Genomic DNA, 16,123 nt, shown 5'->3' on the forward strand with positions numbered 1-16,123 from the left:
CTCTATTTCTCTTTCTAGGAAGAACACTGATGAGGGCTAAAACAGTTCTTGGATGTTTAGGGAAGAATGGAGGTGTAATGGGAAAGAAGAAGCCAATTTGATGCCTAGACCTTTGGACTAATGCTTCACTGGACATCATATTTTCCGTTTACATTTAACACCAAAACAACAACTTTATAAATGAACACACAGAAACCACAAATTGAAGAATATCTAAAATGATCTGAGATGCTATAAAAGACATAATGGAAGTGGTACAACACGGACAAACTGACACACCGATCCTGTAGACTACCTCCGAGACGGACAATGATGTCTGACGTAACAAACGAGAGCGTGTTGGTCAGGAAAACAAACAATGCCCTGCTATACTCCCAGTTGGTTGTAACCAGTTGCCGTTTAGAAAACATTTTTGGCCTCGATTTATACCGTTTAATTTATTTGCCATTTATGCTTTTCACCTTTTTTTTTAAAATGATAAACTGGCCAACTCTCAGCATAAGGTTTGAAGGACTTGGGCTGGTCACTAGATTCTGTAGCAAACAAGTCAATAAAACAGACAGGCTCCCTTATTCCATACCTGCTCATTCTTGTGTTGATTTGTTTTTTAATGTATGAATTATACAGTATTCAGCAACAATGTTCAACAGAATTAGCAAGTTAAGGTGCACACCGTAAAGCTTCAAGAACCAGTATTGCAGTGTCAGTCAATATTAGTGCATACCTTTGTAATATTATAAAATATTAGCAGACGAAGCCAACTCCCAACCTGTAGTTCAAGTCAAATGAACAATGAACCAACAGCTTTCATTTCTTGTTTTGAATCCTTTGCTGAATCCGTTTGATTGGCTTGTCTTTTAATTGAAGCTGGTGGTGAGTTGTGATTGGAGCATCTTAAGGGGAGGTACTGCATGCGTAAGTGACATATTGCTCATATAGCAAATACAATAATTCACCACTCAAAATACATTGAGCTATTTTCATTAGCATTTTAATTTGATCTTTATAAAAGAGCAAGAAGCATGTTTATTTACATGCACACTTTTTATTCAATATTTGACGGAAACAACCTTTTGACAAAAGCGCATTTTTAATATCTGTGTCATATGCAAGTAAGTTGGTTTTGATAAAAGGAAAGGATCACCTGTAGTGCCTCCCCTTAAAAGAACAAAAGACTGTTTGGCGTTTTCTCTCTGATCAGATTTCTGTTTGTCCAAACAGATCTTTGTGTTATGATCTAAAAAAAAACTGATGCAATCCCATGAATCAGTGTCTGCTCAATGGTATTCCAGAATTGATTCTCTCCTTTGAGAAATCATGCGGATGGAACAGAAACACTGTGCAATTAGGTCAAGTTTGTTCATAAAGCAACTTTATACTGATGTTATTGCCATTAGAACTAAGAAAGCATTTGTTTTCAATAAGAATAGGGAAAATGATAGGGCTGGCCCCAAGTTTTGCAGTTGAAATCGCTTTAGATTGCAGTTGGATTCGATAAAAATGCCTTTTATCTGTTGGGAAACTTTTCATTCACCACTTGCTGTAATGGTTTCCAAGAATCAGTAATTAAACATTAACAAAAGAAACACTTTGTAGTGTATTATTTGTAACAAATTGTTTCCTTTCTTTTTAATAAGGGAACAGGCACTTTCCAAGTCACCACTACATACCATATACACTGTAATTTTTTTTTTTTGATATTTGTACCTAAAAATGTCATACTTTTTAATTCAGCATTTATAAAAAGGTTACTGTTGCTCTTTCAAAAAGTCATTTTACCACCATATTGGGATGCAGCAATAACCAGGTTAGTATTTAACAAATATGGAATTTGCAATAGCGGATTCTTAAAATGTTACTCCCAATCCAAAATGTAAATCCTTAAAAGGTGTCAGTATTTAAAGTAGCCTACTTTGTAGTAAGTACTAGTGAAATGTTTCAGAAAATAAACCTAAAATACTGAAAATAATTTTCCAATATCTTTTTTTTACAGATTAAATATTCAAATTCACTTCTGAGCATAATTTTGTTATTTGTGTCAATACCAATCAAGCTCACATGAGAAAAAAAAGTGAAACATTTATTTATGACAAATTAATATACATGTGTGTGTATATATATATATATATATATATATATATATATATATATAGGCCTATATATATATATATATGTGTGTGCTCTTGTTTATGTGATTTATGAGGACACAAATTTGTATAATGACAAGTCTATTACACTGGTATTACAACTTAAACGTGATTTATGAGGACATCTCATTATTCCTCATAATTCAAATAGCTTAAACAATGTTTTATAAAAAAATAAAAAAATGCAGAATGTTTCCTGTGATGGGTAGGTTTAGGGATAGGGCAGTGTAAGGGGATAGAATATACAGTTTGTACAGTATAAAACCATTACGCCTATGGAATGTCCTCACAAGCATAGCAAAACAAACGTGTGTGTGTGTATATATATATATATATATACTGTATAGTATACATATATATATATATACTGTATACTATATATATGTATATGTATATGATATATATTATATATTGTTTAACAAATTAAATGAACTAGCGAGAGTAAAAACAATCAACATCAGACTTTATTTCCTCAAAATGAACCAAACGAATCCCATATTTCATCAAGAGACATGCTTAGTAAAAAGTTATCAAAGGAATCTTCATTCCCCAAATCGTTTGGAAGACTATTAGACTATATTTTCCAAGTCTAATTGGCCTTTATATTGTAAGGCAATATCCGAGAAAAAAATTAATAAGAGTAGCTTACTTATGGGCAGTGTGCTATAGGTCCAAGTGAGTATACATGGCTGCAAGCAAGAACATGATTTTCAACATACGGTATATTCTAATTGCCCAGGGGATAAACGCATTACAATGCTACGCCGCTAGGAGGAGCTATAACATTAAACAATCTTTTTAAATCAACCAACCTGTGAACTGGAGGCTGTTCCTCTGTCTGTGCCTTTCTAGTCTTTGTTGTTGGACAGCAGCAGTTTGTGATCAATGCATCATGGTGCCTTAATATCTTGTCACATGCTGAACTATTATACAACATTATTATTACCGTATTAGTCCTGCATTAATACTACATTGAAAATGTGTAGCCTATATAAAAAAGTTACATCATATTTTTTCAAGTTACAGTATTGTTACAGAATTTTTTATGTAATGTCAATTGTAAATGTAGGCCTACTGACATTTTAAAAGTTGAAAACAATGTTGTGAAATGTAAAACTGTTTTTTTGTTTGCTGGATCCTATGAGCATGACTGGTTGAATTTTTGGTTGCACTTTGTGAACAAAACTGTGCCCACACCCAGAAACGTCATTGATTAAATTCTTACAAAATAACTTTTATTTTATTTTACTATTTTATAGATCAAAATTAAATCTGAAACGTGTGTTATGTTTGTCCTGACCTGGACATTCAGACATTCATTTTTTTTATACTGTTCCATCATTATTGCCAAAAATGTAAATAATATTAATATAGCGCCACCTAGAGTTAGATCAATATGAGTGTTTGGGATTTGGAACCATCCCACTCAGTTTTGGGTCACTGATATTGGTAACACTTTACAATAAGGTCTCATTTGCAAACATTAGTTAATGTATTAACTAACAATGAGCAATATATTTGAACAACATTTATTAACCTTTATTAATGTTACTTGATAAATAATTTAATGTTAACAACACAAACAGCATTTGATCTTAAAAAAATGTATTAGGAAATGTTGAGATTAATATTAACTAAGATTAACAAATGCTGTAAAAAATAAAAAATAAAAAATATATAACAATATAACTTGGTACTTAGATACCTAATAAAAAAAAAGGGGGAGAAAAGTAATTTTACTAGAACTTTTGCTGAGGATTATGCATATTTTTTTTTCTACATGCTATAATTAAAAGTGTAGAAATGTATATCAAATAAATGTTATATATATATATATATATATATATATATACACACACACACACACACACACACACACACACACACACACACACACACACACACACACACACACACACACACACACACACACACACACAATGCCATATAGCCTATATGGCATTGCAATTTTATTGTGTGTTATTTTTATCCATAATTTATATATAGCAATATATTTATAAATATCAATATATTATGAATACAAATAAACACACAATAAATTTACAATGCCATATAGGCTATATGCCATTGTATGTGTATATATATATATATATGTATACATATACATATTATTATTATTATTTTTATATATATATATATATATATATATATATATATATATATATATATATATATATACACATACACATATTATTTATTTATAAAATGTATATATAAAATGTATTTATTTATTTTATATAGCGTTTTATTAGATGGGTTCAATAGACTAAGTCAAAATATCAGCTCTTCGTAATATTAAAGATTTATTGCACAGGGCATCTGAGGGCATCATGGATATCCACATTGCATTATCTTCATCGTATGATCAGAACTGTATTTACAATAATCTGTTTTATTCCAAAACTCATCTGTATAAAACAGTGTACATGTCGTCGGTTCAGTTTGCGCTCATTTGCAACGGTCAAGTTAATCTTAAAATAAAGCAACAATAACAAGGGGGGCTGTGGCGAGGGGGAGAGAAAAAAATAGACATGTTACAGTCACAATGTCAAAAGAGTTAGTTGCTCACATTTGTCCTGTGAGTGTCGGCGAGTGTTGCTGGTCCAGCGGTTCTTTAATCCTGTATGTAAATGACAGCCAATAGATGCTGTTGTTGAGTTGGGCTGGGATTAGCGGAGGCGAATGACTTTCAATTTTACTGGATTACAGAACAAAGAAAGGGGAAAGGGGACACACTCCTCTGTTAAAGAAAACAGAAAGAAAACGGTGCATATTGACCAAATAAACCACGTCGACTGCATTTCAACAGACTACAAACCATTCGAGATTATGACATTTAATAAAGTCGCTATCGCCTTTCTTTAGATGGGAATTCAGCTCTCACTGTTGGATTAAACGGAGAATAAACCTATCCGGGATTGACAGCATAAGGTAATTAAACTTGGCACGGATTAAAGATAATTCTGTGTATGTATATATGAAAAAACATTTACGAGTATCGTTCTTGAGCACGTGACTTTTTATGGATGTTGAAAAAGTGAAATTACAGATTATAATTTAGGGGGAGGAGGATGGCTAGGAGTGTTAGCACACTTGCTAACATGCTAACGCGAATGTATGGCACTCAACGCGATGTTTTATACGCTTTTATGAAAGTAACACGCGTTATAATACGCTGTAGATACGATAAACAATTAAACGCGTTTGCGTTCCGCGTTTTTGTCTACCAATAGCTGCAAATCTCATGTTTCGTTTGTATTGTAAAAATGGCAACACAATTTGAGCGCTAGCAAGTTGCTGAAATGGAGCAATTGCATTGTTGGCAGGGTGATAAAATACAGTTAGTCGTGTTTATTTCGTACAGTTTGATGAAAATCGTCGTTGGCGTGGTCACGGACACGTTTTTCGACCTGAGAAGGTCATGTTTACAATGTCAAATCCACATATCAGTTGCTTCTAATCTGTGTCTACTATGAAGGCTGCTTTAGTGGATTATGCATAACTGGATGTGTCCCAGTAAGTTTGCGGCTGAGCAATAATATCACATGCCTCTAAACTTGCTCAGTTTTCCTCGAAGGACTTCTCGACTGTCAGATCCATTCATGAGAGTTTATGATTTTTGTCATGCTGTCCCACTATGAATCTCTAACTGAAACATGAACAATCCCAGAATGACTTGCTGTCGGATTGGGCCTCATTGCCAAGCACTGTATATTTACAACAGTAATAACTGTCTGTGTTTCTCTGTGGTTTTTCTTCACCCAGATTTTATATCTGACACAGTACCACAATTGTTTAAATGAAAATGATAAAATATTGAATGATATTAATATTGCCATGAAGTGCATAAGGGAAATTATTGTTAAGAAGTAGGCTGAATAAGAAATGTTACAATATTGTACATTTGTAAACAACAGGAGAAGTGATATTAAACTGAATGGAAAAAACACTAAGATAATAATAATTTTTCCACGAATTAAAGGAATATTTCACCCAAAAATTAAAATGATGTCATTATTTACTCACCCTCATGTCGTTCGAAACCCTTAAGACGTTCGTTCATCTTCGGAGCACAAATGAAGATATTTTTAATGCAATCTGAGAGTTTTTATGTCCCTCCATTGACAGCTACGCAACTACCACTTTGAGCTTCAAATAGTTAATAAAGAGATCGTAAAACGAATCCATATGAACTGAGTGGTTTAGTCCAAATTTTCTGAAGAGACTCGATTGCTTTATAAAGAACATATTGAATTTAGGCATTTATTCAATATTCACATATAAACATTGATCAGCATAAACAGAAGCTCAACCAAACGTGCTTGATGCATGAGAGCAAACCTAATTGGTTCTTGTGGTAAATTTATTTTTAATTCCTAGCTATAGGCCTAGGCCTACTTTATTAAATGCCTAGTTGAATTCTATTACCGGTATTTGCATTTAGCATTATTTTACTCAGACCTGCAACTCAGCAGGTGAGAACTAGCCTACTGAATCAGACCAAATTTTATGGTCATCATAGTACCGTGGAATAATTTGAATTAGCCTACCTTGTACAATTCTATATGAGTATGGCAAACATTCAGTACCATAGTGTAAAATATCATGATTTCAGCACTTTTTGTAAGGTCTACTATGACATTGGTTTGAAAACCTGGTTGATTCGCAGCTCAAAATGTTCGATTGCATTTTGATGAAATGGGTCTTTCAATCCATAAAGTCCCATATATTGGATATTTGGCCAAATAGCAGAAATTGTTTTCTTAAGATGATGTTAAGCCCAATGTTTTTGTAATCCGAAGTATAAATGATTATATGGTTAGTTGCATTTTATTATTCGCTGGTATTGTTTTACTCCAACAGACCTGCAAATCACTATTGAGAACTACTGAATCAGACAAAAAGTGCCATCTTTTATGGACATAGAATGGTATTTTTTGAATAACCTTGGAGTAGCATATGAATCCAATCATTCTGTATCATATAAAAGATAAATGATTTTCTAATACATTGGTTTAAAGATTGACATTTGTCTTTAAAAAACTTTAGATCTTAATATTGAAATGATCACATTCTGTTGAGACGGGTCTTTCAATCCACAATTTCCCATATGTTAGTTGGGTATTAGCTAAATTAATACATTTTTGCTATAGAAGTAAGTTGTAAGTCTTTTCCGTCAGGACAATATCTTCCCATGCAGGCCGCAGTTCTTTGTGTTTGCTCGATGCAACATGTTTGTGTGGCCTTGGGGGAAATGTCCTGGGTGAAAGGAGTTAGGACCAATTAAAAGTCAATTATCAGCCCTTAAACCGAACGATTTAGATATACAGTTGGGTTTCTGAAGGGATCTGTGAGCAGAATCTGTATAAAGGCTATTAGCAGAAGTATTGTGTAATGTGTATCAATGGCAGAACCACAAGCCTCTTAGGGCAAAACCGCTCATAAAACCCACGTTACCCTTTCTTGAGATGCCGGTAATATCTTTAAGCACCAAACAGGCAGTAATTCAAGAAGTAAAGGAGCAGCTACATTATGCTTCCCCCAGAGCTGAGGATCCCAGATAGCGTGAATGAATAAGGAAAAAAAAAAGTATTTTGGCAGGGTGGACTCCTAACAAGGAGGAAGTCATTAATCTGAGCATTTAAGCATGTCAGTCCGGATCCTACTTTTCCTGCAATTTCTTTTAGGAGTGTCACCAGTTTTTTTTTTTTTCACCCTATAAAAATATATTTGTTATAGTTAACTCATGTCTTTCGACTACTGCAAAAGAAAGCTTAGCGTAGAGAACAAAACAAGTCATTTATAGATAAAGCTTAAGGTGTCAGATGAATGTGGTTTTGTAGATAGGATAAGCCTGTTCAATGAGGAAGTTTCAACAATTTATTTCTCTTCAAAGCGTTTAGTTAAACATAAAAGTGTCAAGAGGAAGCTGTTAAATGGCCGTAGCCCTTTTCATACAAAATCATTTGCTATGGCAATCATTGTTATTGATATATGGCGGGTAAGATTCAATATTAACTCCAAACCTAAAAGGGATATTTCACCCAATCATGAAAAAAAAATATTTTCCGGAGTTCTTAGAAGTGAAAGTTGTCATACCGTATGTTTTTTTGTGTGTAAATTTGCCCCAATAGCTAAAGAAAAAATCCATGATAGTATTTCTATGACTTTCCAAAAGAGGAAAAACTGGATTTATGATGTTAATAACTGAGGAAACGCATCATCATAGTCTGCGAAAACCATGTAAGTCAATGGTAACAATGCTGTTTTTGGTCACTATCGATGATTTCTAACACACACTCCCAGCGTTCGGTGTGATCTTGCGGCGGTCAGAGCAGAAACGAAAGCTGATGCTCTGTGTGTTTTTCCGTCGTCTCCGTAAAACACATAAAACAAAATCGGGACAGAAGTGGTTGAAAGCGAACAAAAGAGATGTATTAAAACACCAGCCCCAAGTTTCACAGACGAGGCTTAAATCTAGTCCCAGACTAAAATACATGGTTGAGCTGTTTCAACTGAAGCAACTTGCTCTGACATATCTTAAAATATGTCAGTGACTCAGTGTCATTGTTTTGTCTCAAGATGCACAAGATTTTTTTATTACGGGTGATGTTTTGAAGGAGGGACCCAAAATGCTTCGCTTCCTCATAGCAAATTGTGACAACAAGTTTGGCATGTGCAACCAGTGCTCAGATTTTCTTTGGAAAATTAAAATATCTACTTTGTTTTATTGTCCGTGAACTTCATCATAAACACGCAATGTAAGTTGTTCCGATTCTAACGCTAAAGCATCAGAACATAACTGAACTTTATTTTTCATCTACAAGGACCAAGTAGTGAGCTAAGGCCTGTTCACACCAATGACGATGACTAACGTTAACAATAAAGATATAGGCTAATTCAAAAAATTGTTCTAAATACAAAAGAATAGCAGAGTCCAGCACACCACAAACGATATCGTTGGAATCACTTTCAGAATAATTTTTTCCCTAGCTTACGAACAATAAAAACGTTGACAGCCAATCAGAATTCATCCTAATTTTAAAGAGCTTGAGCATTTAAAGCGCTAAACGATATAACTGCAGCGTGCGTCTGCGTTAGAACCAATCTGCTGGTTTGGACGCTAATAGTTCTCCTTCTAGTTATCTTTATAGTTATGGTTCTTGGTGTGAACAGGCCTTTAGATTTGGCTATTTGAATGAATCGGAAAGAGAACTAGAGATAACAAGGTGCTGCTGTTGTTGTTTCAGTGTTGTACGTAATATTACACTCAGGCAGAGGCATCCGGCTTTGCCTTGTAGCAGGATTTATTGCAGGTTTTCAGACGACTAATAGTAGTACTGGGCTCTCTCTGTGCAGTCTGTGGTTTTGGCTTTGCCCGGAGGCTGGGATAATGGCTCCCAGTGTCTGGAGAGATTAAAGGCCAGAGCTGCATTGTTCACATGCCTCGAGATTAGTTTCCAAGGAAACGGATTGTGGTTGCCATGTGAACACAAGGCCCGGAATTAGGATTGCGTTATTTATTTATTTATTTGTTTTACAGCTCACATTTGTCATCCCTGTTGTGTTTGTTTGTTTTTCATCTTTAAACCGTCTTTCGTTAGCACTCATATTTAAACCCAGTCTCGTCCGTACTCAAGTTTACAGCACTGTAGTTTAGAGACGACGTGGCTGAAATCGAGATTGGAGGCGTCAGGGGGCGTCTGTCGAGAGGGACGGGTAAAATACTTCACTTTAGGGGTCTCATGCTTCCAGGCCCTGTCTTGCTTCCAAGGAGAACAAATTAAGGATGAAGGGTTTTAAGGCAATAATCTGAGCTAGCTTTAATTGGTTGACAAAGGCTTATCGTAATTAGCTACTTTCACATGTGTGTGACGGATTTTGGTGTATTAGCACAGGAGAGGGTATTACTATCACTTTCCAAAGCTTCTTATAGGTTTTTCCATCCTTCAATACGTTTTGTGCAGCCGAAAATATTTAAAAAAGTTACTGGGGAACTTGAAACCTTCTTTTTAGTTTATTAAAAAAGGTTTGTTTTGCACATAATTATAACACTATTAATCTGCTAAGGGGTAATTACAGTGCTGGTCAGAATTATTTGCCCCCTTGGTAAATATGATCAAAGGTGGCTGTAAAAAATAAATCTGCATTGTTTATCCTTTTGATATTTTTTTTTTTTTTAAATGCAAAAATCTAACGTAAAATAATTGAAAGTGGGGGGAAAATCACATTATGAAATAAATGGTTTTCTCCTAAACGCATTGGGAACAATTATTTGCCCCCTTTTATTAAATACTTTGTGCAACCTCTTTTTTCCAAGATAACAGCTCTGAGTTTTCTCCTATAATGCCTGATGAGTTTGGAGAACAACTGACAAGAGATCAGAGACCATTCCTCCATACAGAATCTCTCCAGATCCTTCAGATTCCCAGATCCATGTTGGCGCTTCTTCTCTACAGTTCACCCGACTCATTTTCTATAGGCTTCAGGTCAGGGGCTGGGATGGCTGTTGTGCTCAGTGACCCATTTTAAACTGAAAAAAAATATCTCAATTCTTAACACGTTCATTTTTGACAGCCCTGCTTTAACACATGTACAGTAAATGCAGATCCCATTGTAAATAATAGTGAAAAATCACTTAAAATCACTAAAACTGTTATTTGAAAACATTATTACCCCTTTGCAGATTTTAACTCATACATCTAGTATGCATAATATACAGTACTATACAGAAGTCTACTTACAAACGTGAGGAAAAAAGTGAAGATGTTTTCTAAAACAATGCCATGATAGATCTTATTTATTAATAAACTTCTATTAAATAAATCCGTGGTACACTTTTTAAGGTTGTTTGCAGGTAGGATGGAGAAGTCGCCACAGTTCTTCTGTGGATTTAGACTTTTGCTGCTTTTGTCTCTTCATATAATCAGACAGATTTGATGACGGTGAGATCAGATCTATGCGTGGGCCGTCGCATCTGTTGTAGGACCTCTTGTTCATACAATTCATTTCAATATATGACACAAACCCAGAAAAGGCTAATACTAATTACATGCATACAAATAAACAAACAAACAACAAAACCATGTCACATAGAACACATTCTTAAATCCTTTCTCAAAATTCAGATTTTATAATATGTGCAAAGAGGTGTTGTATTACAAATTTATTAAATGTTTAATTTAGGAAACTGCAAAAGTTAAGAGACTGAGGGCCCTATCTTGCACCCAGCGCAATGGACTTTGTACACCGACGCATGTATCATTCCTATTTTGGAAGCACAGCGGACTTTTCCCTCCACAGACGCACGTTGGTAAATTAGGGAATGAACTTGCGCTCGGGGGGCGCTTCAGCGGAAAGAGGAGCGTGTTCCGGCGCAAACGTTCCCTGCTGCTATTTTGCAGTTTTAGAAAACAATTCCGCCACTGACCAGAAAAAAACCTAGTCTAAAGACAGTGGCACGTTGCGCGTTAGTCATATGGTATTTTAAGGGCGCGTGCTTGGCCATTATGTAGCGTGTGAACAACGGCATACACTTTGATTCTCTAATCTATACAGACGCAGCAGTTTTCATTTTTGCTAATCATTATTACAAGGAAAAATATTAACACACGAGGGAAATCATTGTTGTGTCCATGAAGATGTGAAAAAAATAGGCATAAATCTAGCTTACATCTACCCAAATTATTACACGCCTGTTTAACCGAAGCTAATTTGGGTGGGTTTCTCCCATTCCCATACATTGTCACTTCTCTGTCTTTTACGGCCCTGGCAAGAACGTCGGTCTCCTCGGCTGTGAGCCGCCGTTATAATATCAATCCGCCATGGAACAAGCGCACCTGCTCTCAAAGGGAATGTGAGAAGACGCTCTGATTGGTTTATTTCACGTTACGCCCAAACCACACCTATGAATAATGAAGCTACTTCAGACCAACCCATTTTAGATTTGCGTTGGGCGCAAGAGTCATTTATCCCGCCGGTATAATAGCAACAGCACCTGGAATCCGCCCACAAAGTTACTTACGTTTCGCGTTTGATACTTGCGTTCCAGATCGTTAAAATAGGGCCCTAAATGTTTAGATCAGCTGTGAAACCGTTTCCAGCAAGAGAGTCCGACCAGTCCTGTTTTCTGTATTTGTCAGATTACTGAAACTCTTAATGTCTCTTGGAGCTCCTGTTTCAGCAAGAGAATCCTACCAGTCCTGTTCTCGCGTCTCAGCGTTTGAATAGTTATGCAGAACCTTGATAATAATAATGTGAACAAAATTTGCATATTAAAATGATTACTGACATGAGTCATATGTTTGTGAATCCGACTACACTGAATTGCGCTGACTATTTGTTTTTCTGTGTATCCTGCTGTACAGGTCAACTGTTTAGTTTTGACCCTTATTTTGTAGATTGTACATCTGTCGCTTACTTACGGCATCGATTTATTTGTCAAATTAAATATGGTATCTGTTTTTGAACAACTTTTGGCGCAACAGCTATGTGTTATTTAGTGAGTAATTAAGTTCATATTTGATGTAGTGTTATGGACCTGCATTTCATTCCGTGTCTTTCCCTCAGAAGAATGGCACAGATACGGAAGCTGGGCTGTGATGGGATGAGGACCAACCCTCGGCCAGAGCTCAAAGTTCCCCAAGTGTCAGCCAGACAAGAGATCCTCACCAGCCTAGTGTCTGCTCTGGACTCTGTGGTAAGACTGTTTAAAGAGACTTACAGTGAGAGTATTATGCAACGTATTTGTGCTGGATGACTTGAATCAAACTGTGTTTGCAGTGCACCGCCATGTCTAAACTGAATGCTGAGGTGGCCTGTGTCACTGTGCACGAGGACAGCGTGATCGCCGTGGGAACAGAGAAGGGAAGAATCTTCCTGAACTCCAGAAAGGAAATACAGACGGACTTTCACAAGTTCTGCAGTGAGTCAACATGAATTAAAAAAAATTACCCTTTTGCTTTCTTAAAGGTCTCATGACATGGGGTTATTTTATTATTTTATAATGTTTCCTGGGTTGCCCTTATAATGTTAGTATGTTTTTTAGATAGAAAATAGTCATAATTTAGAAACAAAAGGCATTTTTCCTAGCCCAGTTTTAGCCTCTGATTTGAACGCTCTGTTTGAAGGGGTGTGTCTGTGTGAGATTCAGTGTAACCGGCCACTGCTGTGATTGGCTGACATGCTTGCATATGAAATAGCTACTTATTACATGTGAAACTCTCTCGAATACGCTTACTACAGTTATTATACGTTTTTACTATTACAGCTATCGAGATTAACAAATCGTCAGAAGTTTTTAAAGTATTTAGATCTATTCCCATCACATAAAATGTTGCCGTGATGAGCATTGCGCAAGCAGATGACAGTCTGTTGTTGATCGCGAGAATGAAGATCTTATCATGGCAACGCAGTTTCTGCACTCTCTCTGCTTTCACCAATGCAAACACGAGGATGTAAATACAGTAAGAGCTTCGTTGTGCAGTGTAACGTGCGCCATTGATTTCATAACGAGATTGGCAAGTGTCCAGATAAACTCGCGCTGTGTGGAAAGATTGTTCTTTGATCGCTTTCTGTATATAATTTATCCACAATTTAAATACGATTATTTTCATCCTACTAAAAGAAACGATGTGAAGTTGATATTTTAGTCACTGGCTTGACTTACTGATGCATAAACAGTATTGAACGATTTTGAGAGAAAGATTACCTGTCTGAACTTGAACAATTACACATCAGACATTGTAGCTTGGTAGCTCGATCGATTTATTTTCAGACGTTCATCGAGGCCAGCTCTGTATTGGCCCAAGTTGAGGAAACAGTCTTCGGTGAAATGTTTGGACAATACAAAACTTTGGGAAGTTCAGAGAAAATTAAATGAACCCGTTGTTTCTTCAGAGGCTCGGATGAAGGAACTAAAACATACTTTTGTGTTCATTTGTACATCCAAACACTGAGCAACTGCCAAGCTTCGCTCGTTTGCAAGCCATGATGTCTCTCGATGAAAAACCAATATCGCGCTCGCGTAGCTCATTTTCTCATGGGCGGGCCAAATTATCTGGGCGGGCAAAGCAGAGAAAGGGGAAGTAACCTTTCCCCTGTATGACGTCATACGGGGGAGATTCAAGATCATCCCGTCTGAGATTTAATTTTCTCAAAGGCAGAGAAAGATAGCCAAAGCTCGATTTACACCGATTTAAATTTCTAGCCACTGGGGGACCATATACAGGCTAGGGGAACTCATATTAATGTTAACAAACTTCAGAAAGTGAAAATTGAATACATGTGTATGTTATTCTATAGAAAAATGGTTTTCATGGCAAATTGTCTTGGCAATTACAATGTAGCCTAACCGTTAGGCGTGTAATGTATCGTAGTTGATCTGTGATCCGTATGGACCAGGCCCCACGGTTCGGTACACTTGATTCATTGAAAAATGTAACTATTATAGAATGAAACATTCGTAACTCTTTATTACCATAGTAATTACAGTAAATTATGCATAATTACATGCAACTAACCCTCAACCAAACCCTAATCCTACCCTAACCCTATATTAAGTACATGTAGTTACTTAATATTACTCAGTACTTAAATATATTATTACTCCGTAACAATGACACCTTAAAATAAAGTGTAACCTGAAAGCTTATTTTCATGTTTGGTCTTGCCACCAGATTAAAACAGCTGGAATGTCAAATCAGATAAATGTTTTACTGTTCAAAAATTTGCCTAAAGGTGTATAACACATTTGAATTATCTCAAAAGTTAAAATTTAATTTATAAAATAAATATATAAAAATCTGCATCGTTCTTGTATATTTTTACCACTGCAGAGGCGATATTGTCATGAAGATTTATGACCATATATACTACTGTTCAAATGTTTAGGGTCAGTGAGATAGTTAGTTATTTTATTCTGCAACTTAGGATGCATTAAATTGATCAAAATGAACAGTAAAAATGTTTATAATGTTACAAGAGATTTCTATTTCAAATCAATTTTCATAAATAATTATTTTAAATTGTAATCATATTACTGATTTCTACTGTACTGTATTTTCCCAAACTTTTGAACGGTTGTGTTGTGTACCGTATATAACAGTAGAGGTGTTTCGTGCTGTTTCCTCAGAAATAACAGATTTTTTCCCCACAGAAGTGTCCTGTCTGCAAGCATTAACTTCCATGAACCCCCACGCCAAAGTTCCTGATGTGGACTGCAGCAGGACTGGCAAAGACTGCGGGCAGCAGGGCAGACAGAGAGCCTTAACAGACACTCATTCCAACATCTTCGTCCTAAGGAAGATGGTGGAGGAGGTGTTCAGCGTGCTTTATAGTAAGTTGATAGTAGTTGATTAGGGTTTTCTTCACATTTTTATGGGATGAAACGCAAAAAAAAGAGATGTACAGTATTTGGCACAAAAGCAAAAACATCATTATCCACTTAAATGTAATGTTTCAGGTGAGGCTGTTGGGAAGAGCAGCCTGGTCCCTGTGCCTTATGACTGGATTCTCAAGGATCCCAGCTCAGTGGTTGTCTACGGCCTGCCTGATGGTGTGACTTTGAGAAAGCCTTCGGAATACGACACCAAGACCTTAATGAAGATCTTAGAGCAGAGCAACCGCATCCGCTTCATAGTCAAAAGGTCAGTCTTCTAGTTTATTTATTTTTTTATAATACACTGGAAATAATTTTTTCTGCACAAAAGATTGTAAAATTAAATGGGGAAAATGTCATCTCTTTGAACTCTTTGAAAATTCAAACTATGACGATTTAACTTTTTTCCACAGGGTATGTGATTTTCTGTCCTGTAAAACCTCACAGAAATAAGATAAAAGCTTTTGGTCAGGTGTCTCCTACCATTTTAGATAGAGGTTATTGCTGTCAGAGAACAAGGCAACTAAAATAACCAAAGGAATGAAAAAGTAAAATGACAAAATGGAAATCATTTACA

At 35.9% G+C, this 16,123-nt stretch overlaps 2 protein-coding genes across 15 annotated transcripts in view; both read left to right on the top strand.

The window, feature by feature from the left end:
- The window catches only part of clip2 (CAP-GLY domain containing linker protein 2), a 51,667-nt gene extending 50,092 nt beyond the window's left edge, over window positions 1–1,575 (top strand). For all 8 annotated transcript variants that reach the window (XM_079606790.1, XM_079606783.1, XM_079606784.1 and 5 more), the window contains one exon: window positions 19–1,575. In XM_079606790.1, the coding sequence (XP_079462916.1) occupies window positions 19–30 (12 nt within the window). In that variant the 3' untranslated portion in view covers window positions 31–1,575. The remainder of the gene's footprint in view (window positions 1–18) is intronic.
- A 3,096-nt stretch (window positions 1,576–4,671) lies between these two features.
- The window catches only part of gtf2ird1 (GTF2I repeat domain containing 1), a 28,666-nt gene continuing 17,214 nt past the window's right edge, over window positions 4,672–16,123 (top strand). For 3 of the 7 annotated variants that reach the window (XM_079607311.1, XM_079607313.1, XM_079607316.1), the window contains exons 1-5: window positions 4,846–5,099; window positions 12,741–12,867; window positions 12,951–13,092; window positions 15,325–15,504; window positions 15,631–15,814. In XM_079607311.1, coding sequence (XP_079463437.1) covers window positions 12,742–12,867; window positions 12,951–13,092; window positions 15,325–15,504; window positions 15,631–15,814 — 632 coding nt within the window. In that variant the 5' untranslated portion in view covers window positions 4,846–5,099; window position 12,741. Of the gene's footprint in view, window positions 5,100–12,737; window positions 12,868–12,950; window positions 13,093–15,324; window positions 15,505–15,630; window positions 15,815–16,123 lie in introns of all 7 variants that reach the window. The other 4 variants (XM_079607310.1, XM_079607314.1, XM_079607315.1 and 1 more) reach the window with 3 other exon arrangements.

The sequence above is a fragment of the Phoxinus phoxinus genome (assembly GCF_949152265.1).
Source record: "Phoxinus phoxinus genome assembly, chromosome: 3".
Taxonomy (NCBI): Eukaryota; Metazoa; Chordata; class Actinopteri; order Cypriniformes; family Leuciscidae; genus Phoxinus; species Phoxinus phoxinus.